The sequence below is a fragment of the Carlito syrichta genome, unplaced genomic scaffold (assembly GCF_000164805.1).
Source record: "Carlito syrichta isolate Samal-C Ts95f unplaced genomic scaffold, Tarsius_syrichta-2.0.1 Scaffold302333, whole genome shotgun sequence".
NCBI classification, from domain to species: domain Eukaryota; kingdom Metazoa; phylum Chordata; class Mammalia; order Primates; family Tarsiidae; genus Carlito; species Carlito syrichta.
This window is the reverse complement of record NW_007246429.1, coordinates 648876-662842: the sequence shown is the minus strand read 5'-3', so window position 1 is coordinate 662842 and position 13967 is coordinate 648876. Positions and strand designations below refer to the sequence as shown.

Sequence of the window (13967 nt, the reverse complement as noted above, 5' to 3'; positions counted from 1 at the left end):
CTCGCTGGTACTCCACTGGACAGTCAAAAAAGTATTTCCAAAAGCATAGTCTCATTTAAGCCTCACAGTACTCCCATTCTCCAAATGAGGGAACAGGATCAGACAAGCTATGTATTATGCCCCAAATGCACAGCTGGCTTAAGCAGAAAGGAAAGAATATGGCTATATTCTGATTCTGAGTCTACTGCTTTTTTCGAAATGACTCAAATTGAGTTTCTCTATACCTTGTGTGTGTGCATGTTGGAAATTCCATATGCATTAGAATTCATTAATGAGAAGTAGTGTAATACAGTGGCTAAGACCACAAATTCTCCCTCCATTATTTTCCAGCTGTGCAAATTGGGGAAAGTTACTTAATATTTCTGAGCAGCTTCCTCATCTGGAAAATAGGGATAATATTACTACTCATCTGTAGAAAATATAAAGATGACTGAAGAGAATTATTAATAAGTTAAGTGCTTAGAATAGTGCCTGACATAGTGCTCAATAACTATTAGCTACTATTGGTAGTAGCAGTAGGGAGTGATAAATAGCTGGATAATTTTGACAGGTTGGTATAATCTCTCTGAGCCTCAGTTTCCTCGTCTGCAAAATGAGTGTAATAGCAGGACCCTCACAAGTTTGTGAAAGTAATTGAGATGTTATTTGTGCCTAGCACTGTGTCTAACACAGAAAAAGTGCACAGTCAAGCCCATATTTTACATCTAGACATTTCTCTCCCTATTCAGCATTGGTTGTTATTGTGTGGAGGGGGTAATTTTCTTATTCTTCAGCTCAACTTGGATCCAGTGTTGGGTTCTCCATAAACCATAGGTATAGACACATATATAGGCCAAGGTCTTTCTACAACCAAGGAGTACAGGCATTTCTTGCTGTGATGGGCCCTTTCTAGGCAGGATGAGACCCCTGCACCTCTGAGTTGGTAAACGGTGCCACAAGTACTGCTTTTAAGTGGGGAAGAACAACTAGCCAACTACAGGACAGTGCTCCCTCCCATTCTGGGCCAGCAGCTCTGTTCACAGAAAAACCTGTAGTTGTCTGCAGAGGCTTTGGGATTTAGACCTAGAATTCCTTTTCCTTTCTATTGTCTCTATTTAATTGCTGTTCTTTTGCTGGTGTCCTGAAGAAGAGCAGAAAATTATAGTCATCAGGCAAGGGAGACAAGAGAAATTAGACTTTGTCCCCCTCTTCTCTCTCTCTCTCTCTCTCTCTCTCTCCACACACACACACACACACACACACACACACACACACACACACACACACACACAGAGTGATGCAAATACCTATCTGAGCCTCTTAGTTATTTTCTCTCAAGGACTGGAGTCAGGCACACAGGATAAAGACAGGAACTGACGGAGCAGATCTTTTAAGGAAGAAGACAGATTCTGTTCTGTCAGGTTCCTTTGAGTGTATGTAAGAGCAAGTCAAAGCAGAGAGAGAGGAGAGAGGAAAAGCCAGAGGGAGAGAGGGGGAGAGGGGATCTGTTGCAGGCAGGGGAAGGCGTGACCTGAATGGAGAATGCCAGCCAATTCCAGAGACACACAGGGACCTCAGAACAAAGATAAGGCATCGCTGACACCACACCGGGGACGAGCTCACAGACAAGTCGGGCCAGGAGGACCAAGACCAGGCGGCCAGGAGCACCCTAGGCAGAAAAATGAGGTGAGTGCCAGGGAAGGAGAGGGCACCATGCCCTTTTGGGGACGGTGTCAAGTAGCAGGGAGGGGCTGACCTTGTCTCTGGGAAGACTCACCTGATGTGCTGTGGGTGGTGATGAGGGGGGTTTCTCATCAGTTCTTGGAGCTTTGAGAAGGGAGTCATGAGCAAGCGGGGCGCCTTCCCTGGGACTCCGGAGACATGCAACTTGAAACGGGAGACTTTGTGCAAATCCTGCTCCAGACACAACTGAAGCTCAGATTTCTCCCTCTGCCAGCGCAGGGTGCTGCCTGCTGGCGAATGTGACTCTCCTCCTGTTGCCCACAAGGCTGAGTTTTCATTTTCCTTCTCTGCAAAAAAGCATTGATTTCTCTCTTCCAACACTTTGTGAGTTAGCTATGTGTTTGTGTGTTTATTTGCTCTGACCAGAAGAAAAACCAGCTTCCCACAGCTCGGCTCTGTGGTTGCTTAAACCTTCACAACTTTGCCAGTTAAACCTCAATTTAGAAAACTAAAAACCTGTCCCCATTTTATAGTTCCCTATAAATTTCTGCATTTTTCACTGAAATCAGAGGCAGCTGGTGGCATGAATCAGGCTATGAATTGCACCAAATGGCTTTTAAAGGGACACCACAATTTTTTTTTAAGGATCTTTTGGAGTTCTGAAACCTAAGACTTTAAATTCTAATTGGCTTTAAGTGCTCAACTTTTTTTTATTCCTCATCTTACTTGATGTTCCTTACCAGATATTTCTTACAAATTTCTTCTGCAAGTCTGAAAATCCAAACACCCTAGTAATTTTTTATTACTTGTAAGTGTTAATGCCATTAAAAACACATACAAAAAGACAAAAAACACTCTGTAGATGTGTAAAGTCCCTAAACACCTCTTTTCCCATTACTTTTCTTTTTAATTGGGAATATGTTTTTATTTGTTTTACTTTTACAAAGTTACCTAGCAACTTTGCTGGGTCTGTGGCCAATGAGGGGCTTCAGGCTGTGTTTTCTCTGACCTCTGGTTACCTGTGGTTCAGAAAGATAATCCGGTCCTTAAAGTTAATTCAGTCATTCTGTTTCTTTTAAATTCATTGTAATTTAAAACCTGCCATCAAAGTTAATTTTTTTCTCTTAAAAAAATGGAATTTAGGCCGGGAGCAGTGGTCATGTCCATAATCCCAGCACTTTGGGAGACCGAGGTGAGATGATTGCCTGAGCCCATGGGTTTGAGACCAGTCTGGGCAACTTGACGAGACCTCAAAAAATTAGCTGAGTACCAAAATTAGCGTAGTAGTGCATACCTGTGGTCCCAGCTACTTGGAAAGCTGAGGTGGAGGGATCACTTGAGCCCAGCAGGTTGAGGCTGTGGTGACCGTGAGCGTACCACCGCACTCCAGCCTGGGCGCAGAGTGAGACTCCGACTCAAAAAAAAAGGAATTTATACTTATGCTCATCTATATGGAATAATAATCTGATTTACCTGTCAGCGATCTGAATCCCATCCTACCACTCAATGCTCTAGCCATGCCAAAATACAGGACTGAATAACAGATCTGCATCTTTTCATGTGCTCATCCCTCAACCTGGAGCACCCTTCCCCTTTATTTTCTACCTGGAAAACTTGATTGTGCAAACTGGCTCAAATATGGCCTTCTCTTCCCTGACCACCATCTTCCAAACTGAGCATCCCCTCCTTTGTTCTCTGTCCCTCAGAGCTACATCTCTTATTGTCTTAGTAATAGCTCCATGTTTAAATTTCCCCTCCCTTTACATGTCTGAGCGCTGGTTAAGGCACATAATCTGTCTTCATCTTTGCATTTCTAGCACCTAGCATAATGTCTATTTCCTACCAGACTTTCAATAAATATTGATTGAACTGAATTAAATTGTTGAATACCCCAAGAAATGATTAGAAAAGTACCTCACTAGAAACATTTCCAGTGGGTCTTGCCTCACATGGATACGGTATTTCAGAGTTTTAAAGCACTTTTGTAGGCACTGTCTCATCTGGTTTTCAGATTTTAGATGAGGTAAGAATTTATGGATAAGCAAGGATAAACACAGTTAAGCAACTTGCCCAAAACCACACTGGTGATCTTGAAAAATTCCAGACTCAAACTTGAGTCTTTTGACTCCAAGTCTACGATTTTTCTACTATATTCCACTAGACTCTCAACCACTGATGACTCTCAATTCTGGCTGCATATTAGAATGACTTGTGGTGCTTTTTAAAAATGTCAGTGCCCGGCTTTACCCCCAGGCCATTTAAACCAGAATCTCTTGGGGAGGGGCTCTGGCATTAGTACTTTTTAAGTTTCCACATAAAGCCATGAATTTTTAAATTATTTTTCACAAGATTAATTGCTTTGGCCAGATGCCTGGGCATGATATGGGCATGGACCCAGCTTCTTCTGTGAGCTCTTGTTATCCCCTTCTTCTGTTGACGTTGATTCACCATATGGTATTGCGCATGATGTGACATCTCTTGGGGTATCCTTTTCATCATCTGTCAAATTAGGGTGCTGTGTAAGGAAGAGATCTATACAGTCCTTTCTAACTCTTAAATTTAAAAACGGAGTCTTGGTGTTGTGTGTTGTGTGGGTTGAAACGAGACGAGTGTATGAAGAAGATAGAAAGTGCTATTCATTCCACAATCACAGATATATGCAGGCATTTTTATGCATTCCTGATAGCCTGTTTCTACCACAGAGCCTATGAAATCCCAGCTCTATATATTACTTTTGACATTTCAAGCAATGTAGCTAAACTTTTTGATTAACTGGAGAATAGATAGCAGGTGTCGGGAACTATACAGCCGGTGTCTAGTATATAAGAAGCCAAAAACATTCAGAGAGTGTGATGAGGAATGAAAGCTGCCACTTATATTCTTCAATTTACAGCCCTAAAGCAAGCAGGCAAGCATATGCTCAAGCCCATTACATGAAAGGAGCTATTTGTTTCATATGTTTGAAACCGTTTTGAGATGCACACAAAGAACAGAAAGCTGCCCAGGCCTTCTTCCCACGCTGACCAGTTGCCTACGGCACAAGGCACTGGACCTCTGGACTACCTGGGACAGTGAGCTGCTTGCCAGTCCTTGACAGGACCAGTCTTAGGAGCCTCAGAGTCTCTTCCATGTGGTCTGGAAAAAGCAGACATAGAGAACGTTGACCTTTCAGCCTTGCATAATCTGGGTGCAGCTATTGCAGGGAAGTCCAACTTGAAAGCCAGGGCTCATTCCTAACTCTTGCTTTTCGGGAAGCAGCATGATGGGGCAATCATAACTAATATTTGCCTAGGACTGTTCAGTTAACAAAATATTTTCCAATCTTCCTTTACTATGATAGCAGCCCTAGGGTAAGTCATTATTATTACCACTTAATAGATGAAGAAAAAAAAAAACCTCTCATGACTTTCCTAAAATGGGTAGGATAAATAAAGTCAAAGCCTGGAGTTGAATCTAGCTCTTCTGACCCAGGACCATTGGTTTCCTCTCTTTGGCAGGAATGAACCTGAACTCCAGCCCTGTTAACATTGGTACATTTCCTTACTTGAAAATGGGGGTGCCTGGGTCCTGTTAGAGTTTCTGGACTCAGTTTTCCTACTAATTCAATGGAAAACTTGTACCTACGCCTTTCCTCCTCTCTGCCTCTGAGGCCCTTCTTCCACAGATGGTTTTAAAAATATATTGACATTGACTTTTGGATTAAAACATTTTATTTTCTTAATAGCATATCACATGTTACTACTGGAGGGCCTGTGGAAAAAAATTAAGTAACTCTTTATTGAAAAAAATAGCATATGCTCCATCTAGACAAATGTAACCATTTTATATACACAAAACATCTATATTTCTATTTCAGGAAAAAATCACTTTTAATACCATAGTGTATAGCCTTCTAGATCTTTTTGTACTTACTATTTGTCTTTTATGTAAATATTACATGAGATAGCAAGTTAATCTATATATATAGCTATCAAAAATTCATATGTATATATTATATACATATATGTATTTGAATACATGAGGGGTTAGGTGTTAGGGGGGAAACAACTTCTTGATTAGTAATGATATAACCGTTAATCTGAAGATACTGGTATGGTTTTCCAGCATTGACATTTTAGGTTAAGACTTTGACCCCACTTTCATTCATTCATTTCTTCGTATGTTTATTCATAATCTATTACATCTCAGACTCTGTCCTAGGACTCTTACATAGGTTATCATTAATGCTCATGTAGTCCTATAAATTTAAGAAAACTGAGGCCAGGCACACCTATACTCTCAGCACTTTGGGAGGCCAAGGTGAGGGGATTGCCTGAACTCACGGGTTTGAGAACAACCTGGATAACTTGGTGAGACCTCATCTCTACAACAAATCAAAAAATTAGCCAGGCAAGGTGATGCATGCCTGTAGTTCCAGCTACTTGGAAGGCTGAGGCAGAAGGATCTCCTGAACCCAGTAGATCGAGGCTGTGGTGGCCATGGGTGGGCCACTGCACTCCAGCCTGGGTGACAGAGTGAGACTCCAACTCAAAAAAAAGAAAAGAAAAGAAAAGAAAACTAGGGCTCAAAGAGGTTAGTTGCCCAAATTTTCACAACCAGTAAGTCAAAGATTAGAATTTAAACCCAAGCACATTTAACTTCAAAGGCTGGACCCCACGGTACCTGGTCCACTTTTGTGGGCGAGAGAGCTAACTAGAAGCTCAAACTCCACCAGCATGCAAACTACTTATGTAGTAAATCCCCATTTGTACCCACAACTCTAAAATAATTAAATAATAAATATTTACAAATAAAAATAATCAATCAATAAATAACAAGGACTGGGCCCAAAGCAGTGCACTGTAATAGTTGCTGTCACAGAGACGTATACAGGAAGCTGTGTCATCCGGAAGAGTGAAGGGATACTCCATGACCTATGCAGCTCTGAGTTGGGTAGGGGATATCAAGTGAGCCATCAGCAGGTGAGGAATGAGCAGAGCATGTGCAACAGGGCTGAGGCATGTTTCCAGGAATGACAGAAGGTCCACAAGGCTGGCACTGAGATGAGACTAGAGAGGCAGATCAATACTAGGTCAAAAAGGGCCTCACCCACCACCCCGAGAGCAGAAACTTTACCCTGTAGTCACAGTAGAACAGTGTGGTCACCTCTGTGTTTTGTTTGTTTGTTTGTTTTGTTTTGTTTACTTTGTTTTGCTTTAATCAGGGCCTCACTCTGTCATGCAGGCTGGAATGCAGTGGCACAATCAAAGTTCACTGCAGCCTCAACTTCCTAGACTCAGGCAATCCTTCCACCTCAACCTCCTGAGTAGCTAGATATACAGACATACGCCACCACATACAGCTAATTTTATTTATTTACTTGCTTACTTATTTACTAATTTATTTATTTTTGTAGAGACGAGGCCTTGCTATATTGCCCAGTCTGGTCTCGAATCTGCGGGCTCAAGGGCTCAAGTGATCCTCCCTCCTCGGCCTCCCAAAGTGCTGGGAATATAGGCATGAGCCACCATGCCCAGTCACATCTGTGCTTTAGAAAATCAACTTTGGTAGTTTACTGGGGGTTCAGGGGTGGGGAGATCAGTTAGGCTGTGACAGCAATAGGCCAGATGAGAAAGTTTAAGTAATTGGCTGGAGAAGAGGAGAAACAGATTTCCAAAATATAGGACTCAGAATAAGTAGGACTTGGTGACTATTGAGTACAGTATGAAAGAAAAGCTGAATGGTTTAAGTTCAGGCTAGGGAACTGATAGGTGGTAATACCACTAACAGAAACCATAAATGAGAGCAGGAAACAATCAGGAAAGAAGTAAAAGCCAAACTTGGGATGTTTAATTTCAAGGTCCCTGGATCTTACAGGCAAAGCGATCTATTAGACAGATGCCTGGCGTGGTGCATACTGAACAGTAGGTCTTTGACCAGCCTTGGTCATTCTGCCTCATTATTGTATCAGCCAAACTTGTGTGTTCTGTAAGTTTTGTTGAGTTTTCCTTACTCCTTTTGCAATTCTTTAAGGGTGCATTATCTCTGATTCATACAGAAATGAGTTATAGGTTTCCAGCCCTTTTATTAGAACACCTTCCAAGAGAAAGAAAATTTTTTTTGTTCTTTCTTTCTTCAAGATTTTGTATACTTTGCTTCTACAGTGAAATACCTCTTTCAACAGGTTAAATCTATTTAAGGCACTTCAGATTCCATCAGTGAGTTTAAGTCTCATACCAGTATTACCATGTTATTATTATTATTTACTTTTTAGAAAAGGGAATCAGGAATTTATGATAGTTAAATGAAGTTGAGCTGAAGAAGCATCAGCTTTTACCTAATTATGAAAATTACATTCTCAACAGTAACATGATAAGCATTAAATGCGGTATTTTCTGGAAAAGTTAAATACTATTATCTAATTTTGAAATTAGAAACACTGACAGAAACCTTAGAAGTCATCTATTTACCATCTTCCCATATTCCAGACTGAGTAAACAAGGTCTGGAGGGGGGAAAGTAAATGCAACAGGCTAGGGGCAGAGACAGGTTGAGAACTTGTTCTCCTGACGGCTGATTTAAATTAATGTTGGGGCCTGTGTTTATGAATATAAGTAGATTCACATTCGTGTCTTTCAGGTGGCTGCTTCTCTATCATGCTCTGTGCTTCTCCCTGTCAAAGGCTTCAGCCCACACTGTGGAGCTCAACGATATGTTTGGCCAGATCCAGTCACCTGGTTATCCAGACTCCTATCCGAGTGATTCAGAGGTGACTTGGAATATCACTGTCCCAGACGGGTTTCGGATCAAGCTTTACTTCATGCACTTCAACTTGGAATCCTCCTACCTTTGTGAATATGACTATGTGAAGGTGAGATTCCCTAACTGGCCAGCTCCCTGCTGGTGTTAGAGAAGGCTATATGAATTAGACACCATCCTTACCTTCCCAGGTGGTGTGGAATGAGGGAGACACACGTTGCAGTGTGACGAATGAAGGTCGAGGGCGGTATGCTAAGTGCCAGCTGAGTGGGAAGAACTTGAAAAGTCCAAGAGGGAAACTGAGGCTGGTGAAGTGTGACTCAACCAAACTCAACATCCTTCCTTTGTGTTCTTAATAAGCCTTTATTGTTTCTACTAACCTCTGTTCCAAGGTCATCTTCAATTCAAAAAGCAGAAAAGGGCAGAACCTTCAGAGTAAGCAGTAACCAGATAGAGACTGAGCCATTATTATATGCTAAGTTGAGGCACTAGAAAGCATTGCCCAATTTTCCAAAGACAGTAGGAGATGAGATTGGAAGGGTGACTTGAGGTGAGATTCTTAAAAGCCTTGAATGTCATGCTAAGGAGTTTGCATTTTATCAGCAAAGGAAGCGGGCTGAAAGAGGAAAGTCACTAGCAGAAGTGGATGCAAAAAATACATGGGGGGAGAGCAAGAGAGAATAACAACAAACAACATACCCTGAAGTTTAAAGAGAACCTCCCAAAATTCCAGGTGGGAAGCTGCTTCTTTTCTTTTCTTTTTTCTTTTTTATGTGTGTGTGTTGGGGTCTGTCACCCAGACCGGAGTGCAATGGCATGATCACAGCTCACTGCAGACTCTTCCTCCTGGGCTCAGGCAATCTCTCTGCCTCAGCATCCCAAGTGGCTGGAACTACAGGTGCACGCCACCACATCCAGTTAATTTTTTTTTTTCATTTTTTGTAGAGACAGGGTCTCCCTATGTTGCCCAGGTTAGTCTTGAACCCATGGGCTCAAGCAATCCTCCTGCCTCAGCCTCCAAAAGTGCTGGAATTACAAGAGCCACTGCACCTGGCCTGTTCTTTTAAAGTGGAATTGAGAAAGGTCAGAATATTTTTGAAAGATCAAGTTCATTAAAGTTGTATGTAATTCAAAAAGATGTGGAGACCTAAGAACTTCCTTTGCCAGCTCTTTCTCTGGCTTCCTGGAAGCAGTCCTCATCAAGCAACTCTAAGTAGGTTTATGCATTTTTAATGTTACAGTAATCTCATTTGTCCACAGCCAGTAATTCAATAAGAGTTAACCTTGTATTAAGCAGAATATTTGATCCATAGCAAAGAAGTTTACAAGGTGCTTTTACACCCATTATAATCTCATCCATGCTTTAAAGCAATCCTGGGAGAAGAACTACTACCGCTTTTCACAAGCACAGAAACAAACCCAGGAAGGTTAAGTAACTCACCCATGGTTGTACATTTGGTAAGTGATAGATCAAGGTCTCAAACTCATGTCTTGTACTTTGAATCCCATGCCCTTTCGGCTGCACTCAACAGTTCACAAGCTGTGCTCATAAGCCTTAGGATATGGCAGAAGCTTGCAAGTACCCCTGAAGAGGAGAGAGGGGAGAGAGGCCTGGTAAGAGAGTCTGTAGCCCTCTACTGTGATTCAACTAATTGTAAATGTAGGATGTTGCCATTGTATATGTTAGGTCTGCAGGCAATATCCCATTTACAACAGGTCCCTGCATCTAAAATTTTTCTGAAATCAGTGTTCCATGGTAGATTTTTTAATCTTAATACTACTGACATTCTGTGCTGGATAACTCTTTGCTGAGAAAAGCTGTCTTGAACATTGTAGGATTTTTAGCAATGTCCCTAACTTCTACCTACTAGATGCCAGTAGCTGCTTCCCCTCCGGTTGTGACAACCAAAATTGTCTCCAGACACTGTCTATATCCCAGAACCATTGTTGAATGGGGTGATGCCCCTCGAAGAATGTCCTGTGCTAGGGATGATGGGACTGCTAAGATACAAAAGATCTGGTCCCTTGCAAAGAGACATGAGCCTAGAAAAATATCCATTGTGCAAGATAGAAAAGAATAATGACAATAAAGGACTGACAGATAAAGAATGAAGAGAGGTAGAACCGGTTGCTCTAAGAGATGATTTGAGTTGTTAATCAAGATACAATTTCTACAGATTTGTTAAAAGTGGAGTCAATGTCTCAAGATCACAAGGATCAGTCAGGGGGTATTCCCTGAGACCTTAAGTAGGTATTATCCTAAACTGAATTTTCTGAAAACAAGTTTAGTTATGCCTTCCAGGATATAATCTAGCCTCTGCAAGAGCCAAACTCCAGGATAAAATGGATTTATATGTATGGGTCATTAGGTTAAGAAGAATCTGCCACCCCATTCCCCAACTTATGGTGGTCAGAAAACCATGGAATTCTCTGATATTTGGGTTGGAGAGTAGTTTTAACCAGAAGGAAAATGATCTAAGATTGGTTTAATATGACAGTGAGTTCCATAAATTTACACAAGGCTAGATATAAACTTCCTAGCCATTTTTTCTCTCTCCTTTCCAACATGTCAATCATAAAGAAATTGTTTTCTTTTTTGAGTCGGAGTCTCACTTTGTCACCCAGGCTGTAGTGCAGTGACATGCTCACGGTCACCGCAGCCTTGACCTGCTGGGCTCCGGCAATCCTTCCGCCTCAGCCTTCCAAGTAGCCGGAACTGCAGGCATGTGCTACCACTCCCCGCTAATTTTTTGGCATATTGTAGAGACGAGGTCTCACCAAGTTGCCCAGGCTGGTTTCAAACCTCTGGGCTCAGGCAATCCTCTCGCCTCAGCTTCCCAAAATGCTGGAATTACAGGCTTGAGCCACCGCGCCCAGCTCAATAAATTTTGCCAGTGCAAACACTTGCTTTTATTGGTAGCTAAGGCTCAAGATCACCAAAATTACAGACTTTTTTCCTTAGGTATAGCAATGACTTCTCATAATTCTACTCTCTCTCCACCCCCAAGAATTGACTCTCAACTTCATACTCATTGAATCATTCTTTCTCATAAGCTCAACTCTTGTTCAGACAGAAGATAAATTTAACCCTGTTAGGACGTCTTTATCAAGATGGCAAACACACAAGAGACAAACACACTCTTTTTTTGTGTGTGCCCTAAATAAGTCACATTTCCTGGCAAGGCAGATGAAATAGCTGACATAAGCAGCATTTTCTCAGTGGAAAACAGTGGCAAGGTACTTTTCAAGGGCAACAATAAAATCTGAAGACCAGCCATTGTCAGGCCATTACAGCTATTGCCAGACCATCACCGCCATTGCCTTGCTAAGCTATCGTGTGGCCATGTGCTCTTTGAGCTATGGCCAGGCCATGTTTCCTGGCTTTGGCCCCCTTCCCTACCTTGAGAGATGAATCTTCTCTCTCTCCCTCTCTTTCTCTCTCTCTCTCATTTGCTTTCTAAATAAACTATATTTTCTAATCTAAAAAAAAAATCTGAAGACCTCTTCTGATACTGAATTAAAGACACTGGAATATATTTCTCTCTGAAGATTGGTCTTCCTGGCTAGAGAATATTTTGGAAATTGGTTGATGGTTTCTATCCAGTCTGATAAGACTCCTTCCTGAAACCCCAAGTAGATGACTTGAGTCCTCTAGACCTGGACTTGAGTTCTTGCCTGGGATTCAGGAAATGCCTTTTCTAGTCCCAGATTTGTCACTAACTTTCCAAGTGTCAAAGAAAGTGGCCAAGAAAATCCTATACCACCCTCTCTGGTAGATTGGTGACCTCTGGGCAAAACAAAGAAGCAGTCTATTTGAGGCAATGGAGGTCTTGAGCTATCTACCTGAAGTGCCCTATAGTCCTTACATCTATCTGTGAGTCAGACATATTCTTCCAGTTCCTTTGGAAAAAGAGATTAACATGATGGGTGCAGAGATATATTTCTCCACTTGTGCTTGCACAGTCAACTCTTCTAGAACGCCATCCTAACATCGGTTAGGTTCCAACAGCCTGGGGCGTGAGCAGGCTTCCCTTTGCAGGACTCCACACCCTTGTTTCCTCACAACTGGTGCTCATGTGGCAACAGTCCTGTGTCCTTGCCACATACACCTGGTGAGTTTCCCTCCTAGAGTAGAGAACTCACAGAATGTCAGGCTGCAGGAACCCTCTGAAACCTCATCTAGTTTCAAGTCATTTTTTAAATATTTTCTCCCCAGTGAATGTTTTCTTCTAACAAATCTTCAATTAGGCTCGTAGAGAAAACAGAAGTGGAGCTGAGTTGCTCTGGTTGAAGGTGACTCTGTTTGCTCATCTTTCTTGGTTACCCTGAAGCACCTTGAGGAAATATGGCTTAAATTTTGCCACTCTGGTCAAGTTCCCATTGGACAGAAGAGGAGACTGAAGGTCAGAGTTCAGAGACAAGACAAGCATTCTGTCTCTGAAATCCAAAACCCAGAAACCTTCCACACTTACTTGAAGCCTATTTACTCTTTCTAATTACCTCTCCAATCCCAGCCCTGAGAGTATGTTTTTTTTCTTGGCTATGAATGGAAGATTAGTTCTTTCCTTTCTATCTGAATAAAAGTATGAATGAATTATAAGATCCCCAGGTAAAATCACAGTCCTCTCCAAAATTTTGTTTTGTGCACCAGGTGTGGTGGCTCACATCTGTAATCCCAGCACTTTGTGAGGCCATGGTGAGAGGATTGCTTGAGAATAGGAGTTCAAGACCAGCCAGGGCAACACAGTGATACCTTGTCTCTACAAAAAAAATTAAAAATTAGCCAAGTGTGGTGACATGCGCCTGTAGTCCCTGCTACTTGGGAGGCTGAGGTGGAATGATCACCTGAGCCCAGGAGGTAGAGGTGCAGCGAGCTGTGATCATGCCATTGCACTCCAGCCTGGGCAACAGAGTGAGACCCCCAACTCAAAAAAAGTTTGTTTCTTCATTGTTCAATGAGAGATTGGAATGAGATGATCCCTAAATGTTCTTAAATTCCAGAATTCTAATCCCAATCTTCCTTGCTAGGACTTTCCATATGATCCCAATTAAACCCTCATTATTCTAGTCAGAATAATACCAGAAAACAGAAATAGTATGTTTATAACAGTCATTTCTCACTAAGTTCCATAGCTGTAAGCACTTTAGTAAGAGCCTCTAGTCTGTAGGGGATGCCTTAGAGGCATGTCATTTGAACAAAACTTGTAAACATATCATGCTAACACTGTCCTTTACCAGGCAACTTAAAATATCACTGATTTCCTTTTGACAGGATAGCATTCCCTGTTTTGAGACATTTTTGCTCTATGACCAAATTCCTCTGTCAGACCTAGGTAAGAGTGAATTTAAAGAAACTTCCAGCTCAAAGGAACCCTTTTCAGACTAGCCAAGCCCACACAGACTGTACTTCCCACCCAGACCCATCAGAGTGATGATGATGGAACTGCTGACACTGCACATTAGTATCCTGAAGAAGAGCAGGACCCTGAGGCTGTGGTCCGGATACTCATATTTATGAAAATTCCTCTCCAGTCTGATTTCCCGCAGTTCTTGGTTTTCCAGGCGCGT

General features: G+C 42.0%; 1 protein-coding gene across 4 annotated transcripts in view; it reads left to right on the top strand.

Annotated features, from left to right (window-relative positions):
- Positions 1-1090: 1090 nt before the first annotated feature.
- The window catches only part of MASP1 (mannan binding lectin serine peptidase 1), a 73173-nt gene continuing 60296 nt past the window's right edge, over positions 1091-13967 (top strand). For 2 of the 4 annotated variants that reach the window (XM_008056372.1, XM_008056376.1), the window contains exons 1-2: positions 1265-1665; positions 8280-8511. In XM_008056372.1, the coding sequence (XP_008054563.1) occupies positions 1661-1665; positions 8280-8511 (237 nt within the window). In that variant the 5' untranslated portion in view covers positions 1265-1660. Of the gene's footprint in view, positions 1666-8258; positions 8512-13967 lie in introns of all 4 variants that reach the window. The other 2 variants (XM_021711515.1, XM_008056375.2) reach the window with 2 other exon arrangements.